This window comes from Zophobas morio, unplaced genomic scaffold (assembly GCF_036711695.1).
Source record: "Zophobas morio isolate AGI-343-1 ecotype UQ-CSIRO unplaced genomic scaffold, CSIRO_AGI_Zmor_V1 ptg000044l, whole genome shotgun sequence".
NCBI lineage: Eukaryota > Metazoa > Arthropoda > Insecta > Coleoptera > Tenebrionidae > Zophobas > Zophobas morio.
The window spans coordinates 1,862,881-1,876,392 of record NW_026972149.1 but is presented as its reverse complement, the minus strand read 5'-3'; the positions used below and the strand labels follow the sequence as shown (position 1 = coordinate 1,876,392).

At 35.9% G+C, this 13,512-nt stretch overlaps 1 protein-coding gene across 2 annotated transcripts in view; it reads right to left on the bottom strand.

The window, feature by feature from the left end:
- Positions 1-13,512, bottom strand: part of LOC135141610 (protein sidekick-like) — a 230,700-nt gene that overhangs the window by 26,950 nt on the left and 190,238 nt on the right. For both annotated transcript variants that reach the window (XM_064072864.1, XM_064072865.1), the window contains exon 3: positions 5,147-5,367. In XM_064072864.1, the coding sequence (XP_063928934.1) occupies positions 5,147-5,367 (221 nt within the window). The remainder of the gene's footprint in view (positions 1-5,146; positions 5,368-13,512) is intronic.

Below are 13,512 nucleotides of genomic sequence, written 5' to 3'. Positions count from 1 at the left end.
GATAAATCTTCTCATTAATTTAATTTGTTTGTGGCTTCTAAACAAACAAAAATTAACCGTTTAATTAATTCTACGTTTACGGATTAACAGTCCACTACCCTTCCGAACTACATGCATTATCCACATGCTTACGAATTATCTTTAATAACTAACTAATGCTTGTTTTCAACTGGGAAACTTTTCAATAACCCCATTATCGTCGTTAGAGGCATGAAAATCGACTTAATTGTTGATGCTTGATCGAGTTATAAACCTTCACTCCTGTTACAATTACAACCCCCATTAAAGACCATCTCCGTTTTTATTAATTACTTCCCGAGCGATACTAAGAAACCTATTGTGAAGAATTCATCCTCGCCAATGTTTAATTTCGTGTTTTTTGACGTTTTCCATTTCCGTCTGTCTATTTGTGTGTTGCCGACTTTATTACGCAGATAAACTCTGAAACCATCAAACCGATTACGATTATCGGGAGGGCGATAAACGCTAACTAAACTACGTTAATCTTTTCCTTCAAAACAATGATGACGTCATTCCAATTTTTTATCTTCGCGTATTTGTTTCCTTCTTAACAATGTCAACCTTTCTAAAATTGATACCACAAAGACGAGGGAACTTCTATATATGTACTTGACCTTAGATTTTTCTAATTGGGGCTTACGTAAATCATGAATTCGTTTCAATGTAGAATGTTTCTTTACCGAGCCACTATGTCACTGACGGTTGCTTTAATAAGGTCGCAAACGATGTGAAAAATGTAATATCGTAAACCATTTTACTTCTTTTACCTTTCAAAATTCTTTTATTAAATTTTCCATTTTTAAGTTTCAATTAAAGCCCCAGAACTAAGCACTTAATTGTTTAAAACAACCCTCGCTATTCAGAATATTTAAGAAATTAAAAGAAACCTCTTAATTCTACGTCCAGGTGGGTGGTTCCAAAGCTACTGTAGCAAAGTTATACACTTTGAAAGCGAGCACTTGGGCTTAATTTTATACAAACCGTGAAGTAGAAAAAATGCGTTTGATTAAAGTTTGTCGAAGAATGTTGATGAATAATATAAATGCCATTTCTGCTCGCGAAAGTCTATGAGTTCGCATTATTATTTACTGGCACGTAGCAAACGCTTCAAATTAAAAAGTACATAAAGATACATTGTGAAGTGTTTGCTTTTCTACTTAAAGAGAATATGCGAGTTTGTGGCTGTCTTCTCAATGAATTTGTAAATAGTGTGTGATTCATTAATGAATGATCAGAGCCAACTGTGAATCAGTACGATTTCGTTTTCCGGTCGTTCGACGTATATGTCTGTAATTGCACGCACTAATCCATGATTAAACTTTTGCATTTTAAAGCACTTTAAGCGATTAAAAAGTATTTCAGTTGAAAACTAGTTGCAGTCCAGTTTTATTTAAAAAACTTTGTTCATTTATTTAGTTCTGTTAATGATGCTTAACATAAAGACCTGAAACGTACACGTCTAGAGTTGTTTTAGTTAGTCTAAATACATTAAATACGAATATCCTTTAGGTCACGGAAAAGCTGCTTTCGTTATTTTTATTTATATAGCAAGCATACCTGAGTTAAGTATAAATTACCTGGCGTGTATTTACATGTGTGGAATAAATTATATGGCACCGCTAGCATGTTCATAACCTGTATAATCAGGACCTTTTATGTTTGTATACAATTCTGCTTTGTTGACAACGTCTACGTAGTGCGAGTTCCGAAAACCAGATGATTTAATAATTAAAATAAATTCTAACAAACTTTCGAATACTTACTAACAAACAACCTTCCCATTTAGTTACAGTTTATGTCTCTAACTTTACGTAACGGTTTATTATCTAATTTTGAGTGCACCTTCCTGAAAATAGCAACCACTGAAATTAAATTCTGTAGCGAGGGGCGCCTCAACACTTCTTATCCTTATAAAAAATTAATGAACTCAACTCTCTTATTCCGCTAAATGCAAGCTCTAATTTAAAGAATTTCCAACGAGCTTTTTTATGTTTTGCAAGCGGTTATTGATTTGCATATGCGCACCAAATTAGTCTTTGATTTTGATCGTAAAAATAAAATTTTCATTCCGGTTTACGATCGTGTGAGAGGGTGCTTTACATGTGCTGTAAAACCTTCACGGTGGAATTATAACCTACAAAAATAGTGACACCAAATTTTTTCAGCACGAGTTTTCAGGTTCAGTAGTTCACTTGACAATTTGAGTCTTTGTTTGGAGAATATTTGTTAACAGTATTTGTTTTTGGATTTAAATTATAGTCAGAAATTGGCGATAAAACTATTATTTTTTAATCCGTCGGACCAAACCACTTGAAATAAATCTAGAATTTAAAAAATGTATATTTGGTTGCCTATAACACAACCTCGCGATTATCCAATGATTTGGTTTCTCTTTTCGTTGTATAATGTCTGTCCAATCACGGTCATGGTGTACTAAAAAATTGGTCGAAAGTTGTTTCGGCACAACTTCCCTCGCTCCTGAAATACAATGTTATTTTTTTTGAGTCACCCTGTATATGCAAATCCAACAAATATTAATGCAATGATAAATTACAAGTACAGACTCATCATATTTTGTACATTTTCGATAGGATTTATTCGCAAACTTTTGACCTGACGTCATCGATTTTTTGGAGGGGATAAGCAAATATATTTTGACTAAAAATTTATTATGCTCTTTATAACCTTAAAATATTTGCAAGATTTCAAACCATTCGGTTTTGTAGATTACAAATTAAATGTCAAAATCTTGTTTCCTAATTTTGATTTTTTTTTCAAAAATCTGGACGTTTCGGGTAAAATCTCAATTCGGAGTCATAAAGTACTTGTGTAAGACTATGTTATTTGATACAATTTAGAACCCAATTACTATGTACAATTTTGAAGTGACGTCATTACATTAGTGGTGGGGATGATTAGACAAATTTTGGTTAGCGTTTCACCATCTACACGATATACCTAATATACATACAAAATTTGACAACAATCGGCCCAGTACTTTCGGAGACAATCTGTCTAATAAAAATCCTGGACAGCAGACAGACGGACAGACGAACAGACAGACGGACAGGTCCAACTATGTTAGTACTAATATTAGTTGCGTCAGTTTTCTCATTGATTTGGAAGTAAGCGTCACAAGTTGTATTTCAATTAAATCTCGGTTCGGTAGTCAAGATTTTTTTATAATTATCAGCTTAAATTCCATTATCGGAATTTCTTGAATATTTTCTTAAAAGTTGTGCGACTGTGATTGTTGCCCATTGATTTTTTTTTGTCAAATGGTAACATGATCACGTATTGGAGACAACTATTATTATTGTGCATACTTAGAGCACAAGACTTTACAGAATTAATTATTATTGAACCTTTAAATTGGGTAAGAGTTTTTGTTATTTATTCCCTGTATTTGCATTATCAAATTAGCTGATTTTTGCTACGTTCATTACTTAAATTAATGATCAATTCAATTAATTCTAGACTTGAACTGTTCAAATTTTCACTTTTTATTGGTTAACAAACATGTTTCAATTTATCTAACTTTTGATTAAGCTTCTACTGTTTTAATTAGGTTTTTTCTTGTTCGTGTCTGGACGCTTTTTTGACGACCGAGTAAAATTTAGCCTTCACTGGATGCTTTTAATATGGCAATTTTAAGTGTAAGGTAACTGTTGACAACTTGCTGGCGCCCTTGGACCTCCGACTGAACTGACCCATTCGTTTGAAGAATTGTTGTGAATATTGACATGAACGAAAAAGGCAATAATAAAGCGATAACAGAGCTGTGTTGAAATTCTTCTTGAAAAATACGTAGGTCAGTATAAAATCTGCTTACGGTTGTATTCACAAAGATGATACAATATTACCACACTTTATGTGTAATTTTTCGAGAGAAGTTATATGGGCACTTGCTTTATCTGCGGCCGGTGAGTGCACCTGATTTTTATATATCTGTGTTGAGCAAGCAAAAAGCAATATGCATGGACGTTGGAAACGAGAAATATTGTATTTACTTTTAAACTGAAAAGCTTTGACTAAAATATGTATCTTTGCAAAAGCATGGAACGGTACATATTTGCTGTGCACGTTGTAACAATACCGTTTATCAAACTTTCCTAATTCTACATTCGTTCTTTTAAAAACGCTGTGAGTAAAATCTGCAGCGATATGGTCATTTTTACAAAGCTCCGAGCGGATGTGTACTTAAAATCCTGTTTTACGTTGTGGAAGTCATTTAAAATAAACGTCGTTTCCGATAAATATTTTGCTCGAATAGCAACTGGTCCTTGCCATTTAAAACGTTTTCCCGCATTTTCGCCAACTTTACCGAAGATTTAATAGGCCCTCATCTAGTAGATGGGGTCACGTGTACTAAGTCAAGCACAAAAGCATCTCTGCCCTTCTGTATATCCCGAGTTATAATCTCGTCATGCACGAACGGTTCATCTTTTCATTTCGCGAAAATAAAGTAAAAAGATTTCGGTAAATTAAAAGCTGCACCCGAGCGGAGGTCAAGACATTTTTATTTTTAACATTTATTTTTTGTTGTTGCTTTGCTTTATCATTACGTGCCTCCCACACATCAAAACACTGACATGACATTTCACGATAAGCTTGTCGTAGGCAATAGATGAAAAACTCGTTACTACCCTTTTTTACTCGAAGGTGTGTCTGTTACTATTAATATAAATTACCTCTAATTATGCATATTAAGCAGTGTAGGTAAAAACGACAGATATATTTTTCACCGTTGTCGCTACGACGCTAAAGCGCGATTAACGATTCTAGGATGTTTTTGTAAGTGTGTCATAGAAGAACTACATTCATATTACTTCTGGGGAATTTTCAACAGATAACTTATACTTTGTATTCAATACCAATTTTTCGACTTTACTTGTCCTTACAATGATCTCGTGCTCCGAAGGTGGCTGTATTTTTAAAATTTATTATCTCTCTTTTTAAATTTCCTCACATTTCCGCAGTCCCTGAATCGAGGAGCCAAATGAAAATAATAACCGAATATAACAGAGTTCTTATTGTATCAGTGGATATATTGAGTGAATTCAAGTCGTACGCAAGAATCCTTCACAAATCAGGTTTTATAAAGTCAATAAAATGAAAAACTCACCGTTTTATTTCCTAAATTTCGTACGCGGCAGCTGAGATAAGCCGATTTCCCAACAAGGGCTGTTACATTGCGTGCAGTCAGTGCGTCAAAATAAGGTTCAAAGCGATTTTGTGGAGCTGCAGGTGGTCCCATAGACGACAGAGTGCCACCGTCAGGAAAAACGTTAAAAAGGTCACCATCAAAATGCCCCGGCTCCACTCCATCCTTCAGTATAACGGATCCTGAAATGAAAACATCATTAAGGTTTACAATGGACCCTGTAAATTAAGCAAATTCAAGTCGCTGCCCCCAAAATGAAACAATGACAGTACACATGCTACAAAAATGTCCGTATGGTTAACCATTCGTACAGTACTGCGTCCGTATATTACAAAATTTCAACCTTGCATGAAGTCGATTTATTACTGGTAATTATTTAACAGAATGTCATCAAACAAGCCCACGCATAGCGTCATAGATTTGTTTCATTAATAGAATGTGTGTGCTGCAAACATGTTTTTAAGTACGCACTTCTAAAGACGTGGATGTGTTTGCTTGTTGTCCGGCGGATCGAAATTATATGTACATACTTACAATTTCCTGAACGGTTTTCCAAGTTTTTAAATTTCTGAATAATGTACTGTGCTTTAAACCTAACCTTATGTTAGTTTCCCACCCTGCGTTCCACTCTAATTGAAATAAAGTCTACTAGTTGTATAGAGTAGCGTGCAAGACAGAGATAGAAACATCGAGTTTTACTACGAATATACTAGTTTAAAACGACTGTGTATATGGCCTAACTATACTGAACCGATTTTTCTAAATCTTGTATTTCAAATTAATAGTGCCGGGGGCAATTTGGGTTGGTAAATGTAGACAACAATGGGTGAACTATTATTCTGTGGAGATGTAAAGGATCAGGCCTTCGGCGTTGCGAATTTTGTGAAAAAAGTTCTTATATAGGGTGAGTTAGTATTAGGGTGTTCGTTTTTGTTGGGCGCAGTTCGTCCACGGTAAGTGGATGCACGCACAATTGCTTTTTTTAATCACGATCAAAGAAAACGGGTCATTAATCATTTTAAAAGCGTCAACTACATAAATATTCATAGTCATATTTAAATCCAGTTTAATTTATTGTGACAAATGTACCCCGCAGTTAATGCATAATTTCTTGATTACGCTTGAATAAATCATTATTTCCAAGCACATTATTTTGCGAAGATGTGTCTCATATATAAATGTGATACACCCTCGTAATCCTTCATTAGAGTAACAAGTTGGAATTGCCTCCGAAATTGGAATTAGTAAACGTTATTGAATTTGCTAAAACAGTAATTTGTAAAAATTACGGTCGGCGTCGTTAAGCGGTAATATTTGATCGATAGAAACATTAGGACATAGTTAGAATACTAATGGAGAATAGAGGTCATTATTCAACTCACTACGGTCCTGTTAAAGGGTATGCACTACTAGATTTAGATGTAAATCAGTTCACTAATTTTCCACCGACACATTATGTGGGTGGCAACACCCTGTTAGCACTAAATACATCATAAGGAACACCCGCTGCTGTTCACGAAATCTACAGAGCGATTTGAGGGTGATCACAAGATTCAAAATTATTCAACGTAAAAACGCAACTAAAATTCCAGGAAGAGACAGAGCTGGCCAATTATACAGTTACGAATCGGCATTAACTTTGTATTTTATACGTAGACCCTACGTCGTCATGCAATTTATATGACTGAATTTTGACAAAATCGGACATTACTTTTTGTATATACTTTGTCGCACCATTATGTTTTAAGCGCCTCTAGATCTCCTATCTCATGATTTATCCTAGTATAGTCACCTCTACCTAGCCTGGTTCCATCGGGATAGGGACACCGGAATTGGTACTACATACTTTTTGGATCAAAGATATGAAAATACAGCCTCTGTTGCTTTAGGTAGCTTGCGTCGTACAGGCTATTTTCACAAACGGGAGCTATGGTTCAGGCCGGACAAAACCTTCAGTTCCTTCTAAAAGGGCTGCAAAGTTTGGTACCGAGACTTCTATGATTCGTAAGTGGGCTTGCAGCGGTAAGGGGGTATGAGGAAGATATTTGTACCCTGACCCGCCATGACGGTTCGAGGAAAACGACAAGCCAGGTACCTGAGTCACGTAAAACCTGAACTGGATAGGTAGGGTTAGGCCAAATCGCAGAGCAAAGGGGCTCTGGCGAAGGTTTACCAGACCGGATGGTACGGTCCTCCGGTGTTAACCCACCATGGTGTTGAACTCTTTCTTGGACACTAATTGCTTCGTACGGTATTTTCACCCACTAGGGGATTTCATTTTTGAGTAGGGCGTGAAATGAGTTGAATAATCATACTTGATATCTTGGGTGTGGCGTACCTCAGCGCAGCGCCCTAAACCAATTAGTGCCACTGAGACACCCCTGGCCGGTCTAATACTGACTTCTCACTGGACGAGACTGTTTTGAATCCTGAGGAGGCAGCGACGTTGAAACGGGGATCTTTCGGAGACGGTACGCGGCGGTGGGAACAAGACAGGCTTATTGGCTTATCGTGCTCGCGTGTATAAAAAACGGTATCGTGCAGGGTCCATCTCGGTACTTACGGGTCGGTATGGTCACTTTCACTTTTCTTAAAGCTTCTCAAAAAAAAACTCTGGTTTTCACAACTCTCAAACTATGTTTTAATAGATTTGGGTGTTAAGAATGAACACGTCAGACCTCTCAAATACATGAAATGTTGAGCATGTCAAAATAATAAACCTGATTAAAAGTTTTGTAGCAGAATCAACTTCAGTAACATTTTCGTTGTTATTATTAATTTTAACAATAAATAGGCAAGAAGTGGAAAATGCTTCTGCGACGTAGTAATCGTATTAAGCTGCGCTGGTACAAATCTAATTTTCCAACGAAGGGAGGAATGCCCGTTTTGACTACCGCCACGTCGACAATCAGTTTAATCTCATCGTTATGGTTTTTGGTCGGTGTTAAATTTTGCAATTTAAGATGTCGGCAGCTATAGTCGATTAATAGCAGCAAGCTTGTTTTGTTTACATTCCAGCTTAGTATGAGCTTACAAGGGGAATCCTTCAACATTGAGGGAGTTGGCGGTGGCTTCGCCCTTCTCCTTTCTCTCACCGCTCCCCTACTCCGTGTCAGATTGTCACTGTAAAGCGAAATTGTGTTTCATTGTCTCTAGTACTGACGATACTTAGTTGTTAGGCTCTTGTATTCCTATCTGTCCTTTCATCTACAGCAGCCATCGTGAATTTTTAATTTATTTCGCCGTTTTGTGCGGTGCAAACGAGAAATCATTCGAAATATAACCAATATTTGTGAATTAATTAAAACAAAATTATTTGCGGTAGCTGCTGGATATATGTTAAAAGTTGTGTGTTTATAATAATACTACAAATGTTGCAATATGTACGTTACCCATATTTGATCGGTTTTCCATTGAAATCAAACACTTTTACGGAAGGTCTCCACAAACCGACCTATTGTTAACATTTTTATGGAGATGCGATATGTTCAGGACGGTCTCCATTTGACCCAATCTGTACTCCATTTTCTACCAAATACTTTTTCTCGGATTTTTCTATGCACGCTTTTTTGTTATTTAATCATGCGTTATAACATTTTATCGAATATTTATTCATCGCAAAAAATATATTGTGTCTCTATACATTAGAGCAGCCACGATCTTTACCACTCTTTTAACGAAAACAGCAGAAGCTGATTCCATTTATAGCGTCGTTGATATAAATAAACTAACACCCACCAATATGCCTAAAGTCATCGTGTTTCCTAAATCTGTGGCTTTTAGTAAAATAGATTTGGGGTCAATTATTCTGATGTAGATCTTGCATGTGAAGCGCCGCATCGAGGACTCTAATGAGCATGTTCCAATATTCAGGTTTTTTTATAAAACTTATTCCAAATTATGTTTATCGATTTACGGAAATTATACACATAGAAAATAAAAGATATTCCGTTTTGTCCGAAAGTACTCCAGGGTGCAGTTTTGGGCCCTAGATTATTTACGATTTATGACAACCTTGTACCTCACCACTTAGTTGCAGATAATATTATTGTTATGAGTATTATTATTATTAATATTATTATGATTTGATTGTGACATTGCATGCACTTTCCTGACAGCAGTTGTATTTAAATTTTGCTAAAAACTATCGATTTTTTGTTATTGCGTTATTTATCACCTGCTCTGTTGTCGCTGTTAAAACCGAAATTATGTCCAGAGAGCAATGCTGATTCATCGATTTGTTGCGCCCAGTTTGCGCACACATCTATTTGCATTTAAACGTTGCGTGTTTTGGATAATGTAATTTAATTTGGAAACGATATGAATAAATTAGATGGTTTTTTCTTTGTTTAAGATGTACATGTGCAGCTTTCTGCGTGCCAAAAGTATCGAACGTTGTCAAATGAAATGAAGAGTTATCCTTAAAGGAAACGTGTGTCCGGACGAGTTTAATGCATATCGGACGCGAATATCAAATTTCCACGAAACGGAAGATTATACCCTTACTAATTCCATCAAAACGAGGTCCATTGATCGATAGCGCGGATGTAAACATTAATTGCGTATTTGCCGTGGGAGTGGTGATGTCCCAAAGTGGATATTTCCTTAATTATGGACACTTTTAGTTCAATGTCAGAGCGCAGATCGACATCGCTGCCAAAAAGTTAATCCACGAAAGACAACACAAGTTTATACGGAAAATATCTCGCTCGTTCCGCGAGCTTCGCTATTTTTGTCCTCTAGTTGTAATAACAAAAGAAGTTTTGTCAAGATTTGGTCCAAGATGATTAAATAATTAATGTCAAGTATGGCGTGGCTGTTAAAATATGTAAAAATATTCGACATACGAATTCATATATTCCGGCTTTTTTTTATCATGGACAAATTAAGAAACAGAATTTGAAAAAAATTATCTGTGAAATAAAATATTAGTTGTTTTGAAAAAAAATATATCTGATGACGTTCAGACTGGTCAATGCCAAGCACGTCTCCTCCCCGTTAATCACAGCTTTGTGCAGTTAAAATTTGCAGTTCATTTAAGCTCTAAATGAGGTTCTAGTTGCAGTTTTTTATCAGATTCAAGTGCAAAATATGCAAAGCAAATTATCGCTCGATGAAATGTATCAGATTCAGAATGTACTATTTATTTTTAACGCAGTGGTTGTTTCTCACAAGTCAGACAAGGATAGATCTATAAAGACAGTTATTCGCTCGTAAAAATTCAATGGTTTTATTACAATAGTAAATGTAACATACAAAACCTCGTGTCTTGTAAAATAACACGACTGTAAAACTGGATGTCACCTGCTGATAAAAAAATTGATGAAAGCTAAGTTCACAATTTAGTAATTCCCGAAAAGACTTTTAAGTCGTTCATAATACCCTCCTTACTTTTTAATCGGTTCAATGAAATTCTAAGTTATTTCGGAATTCTATTTTTAAGCACTTCGAGTAGCTCGGAAAAAGCGCGAATTTCCCGAAAGCTGAATTTATGTAAATTACGAAATATATTAGTTGAAATAGAATTCTTGTTTAATTGTTTGTGTTTAACAGTGGAGTGAAATAGTGTCTTTCCATGTTTATTACAGCGTACGAGCATTGCCTTTGCAGCACTGGCTTGCAAGCGTTCTCTCTATTTGGCGACTTGAATAATTTTGCTTCAGACAATCAAAATGGCATCCTTTAATTGTTTCAAACAACAATATTCAACTGTAACAGAGATTAATTGTGATTAGGAATTTCATTCCTGTGCAGGGCATAAACCACGATTGTCTTAACGTATGCCCAAATGCTACCAAATCTTTATAAAACTCAACGTCAGCAATCATTATTAAAAAACATCATATTTGTTTTTCTTAGTGATTAGTTGCAAAAAACGACAATTCAATTTTTTATTTATTTGTAAATTGCAAAATCGTAACTACTACGGTTTAACACAGCTTGATGATTTTTAAATCCGTTTTGTCTCAAGCTGGATATAGAGCTTTGCAGAATCAGCTACACAGCTTTATTGTTTTATACTGCAGCTAGCGTTGAAGTCGTGTGACCAGGTTTGAATATCGTTTTATTCTTGTAGTACTTATAGGAACGAAGCTGACATTTTCATTTTTCTCTTATCAGTTGCTAAACATTTGCAGAGCAAATTCCAGCGCGTTTCTGAGCTCCATGCAATAACTTGCTCCACAATATCGGATTTTTTCTCCGCTGCAATGAATTTATTTGTTTGGCGACATAAGCAGGCCTTCGTACGAACGGAACGACCCGTATGCATTTTATTCAATTTGCGTTGCATTTGCATTGTTTGTATGTCTGTCTATGGGGATTTTCTCTATCCGCAAAATCGATATTGTCTGACATAATGGTGGAACAGACACCGGCCAGCAACAAATTAAACTGATTGCCATGAAATTACCCTCTTACGCAAATTCTAATTGGCAATAAAGTTTTACAGCTCGAACCGCAACGCACTCACTTTACCAATATTCAGTGGAAGCGTTTAAAAACAATATCTTCGTTTCCTTTTGAACATTCATTTGTTGATGATGGGAGTTTAGCGCAACCCGGCGCATCCACCATTTTCGTGCAATCAGGCGATGTTTCTTCAGAAATATGTCGCCAGTGTTTTACGTGTTGTTCGCAGCTGAAAATTTGTTGCAAGCTCTCACAGACTGTTTATTTTAAAAGTAAATAAATCCAAAGCTTCTGGAAATAAAATTAAAACTCACATTCGAAAAAGCAAACATGCGTCAACTTGATATCGAGGAAATGTTTGGATACGAGGCAAAACGGAGCAATTGCTGTAAAAATTTGTTGTTTTTGTAAATTATTGACAATCGAGAAGATGGGAGTACTGAGGTGGCTACGTACTTTAACAACTATGCACCTAGGTAATAAAAATTATTTTAGCTGCATACTTTCAAATTTACGATGCAATTACGTGAGGGCACGGCGTGGAATATAAAAAAAGAAATAGTCCTGGTTACTTATAATTAACCAGTTGTGTCGTGCTTATCAAACTTAGAAAAAACGGATAAATGTGTTGCGGCCAACTGGACGATCAATCAAAAAAGTCGTAAACACGTAACAATTTATTTTTATTAAGTAGATTATTGATAATTTACTCGCATTATTGATGAACTTTTTTTCCGAAAGACATCGACGTTTCTATTCTTGGTTTTGATTAAAATAATTTTAAGATAAGATTTTAAGTTAGAATTAACCAAACGTGAATTATTACATCTAATATTAAAATAAAATGCAAGGTTTTACTTAATTGGCGGAAGTCGATGCAATAAAAAAGTCTGGGCGACCACCGGCATTGTTTTCCAGTTGAGTTGCACCTCAGCTACTACACATGGCTGATGTGATTAAATTGTTGCTTTAGGAAATAAATATTGTATAATTTTACGGTTTAATCTGCACGTTGTATGCTTTATTAGTACTGCGGTTAGAACCGACGAGGTATGAAGAACATCGCTGTAGTTAATTGTATCCTATTGTTTGGAGACAGTTTCTTCTGAATATTAAGCTCGAGATTAACAATGATACAGCGTAATTAATATCATTATCTGACTGTAAAATATGCCTGTTTAGTCTGGCATCAGTGTTTGTTAAATACCTGTTTTCAGTCAGGAAGTTGGTTGACATTATCTAACCAGCTCGAAGGACTGTTTAAAAGTCTGTCGAATTATGGTTGCCGCACACACAAATGAGTGTTTATCTGTTGTCTTCTTGCGAGAAAATTTGCTAATTGGCTCGCTATTTATAGCATTTAGGTGCCTGGTAAATCTTTGAGTAATGTGGAAACGTTGTGATTTCAAAAACACTCCAGACGTAGAGAGCGATATCCTGTAAAGTTGAGGGACGGCGAATGTTTCTGAAAGGGAGGGTCATCTATAAAATGCAGTGATGATGTGCGTGGAATCACTGATTCTATCTTTCCTCTGATCTAAATAGTGTGGTTGTGACTTTTAGTTTTAGGTAGAGTTAAGTAAATAAAAATAGTTAATTATCGGGTGTCGATTTGGTATCTGAGAGGTGAGAGAACGTGGGTGAGTGAGCGTAAAAAGCGTTGTTTGCGATATGCGGGCGTAAAAATTTGGTCCGGCTCTGTCGTGTTTTTTCACGGGTTGGTGTAATAACTAGCAATACATACAAGGCACGTAGTGGCCTGCGCTGCTGCTTGAATGGGGTGAGGCGGTGGGAGTTTGCAGCCTAATGTGATGTATTGTGGTTTATATGTCACGTATGATATGTGTATCCTACCACCTATGCCACAAATCCTTTTTATCGTTTCCTACACTATTAAAATTACTTGTGTTAGGTTG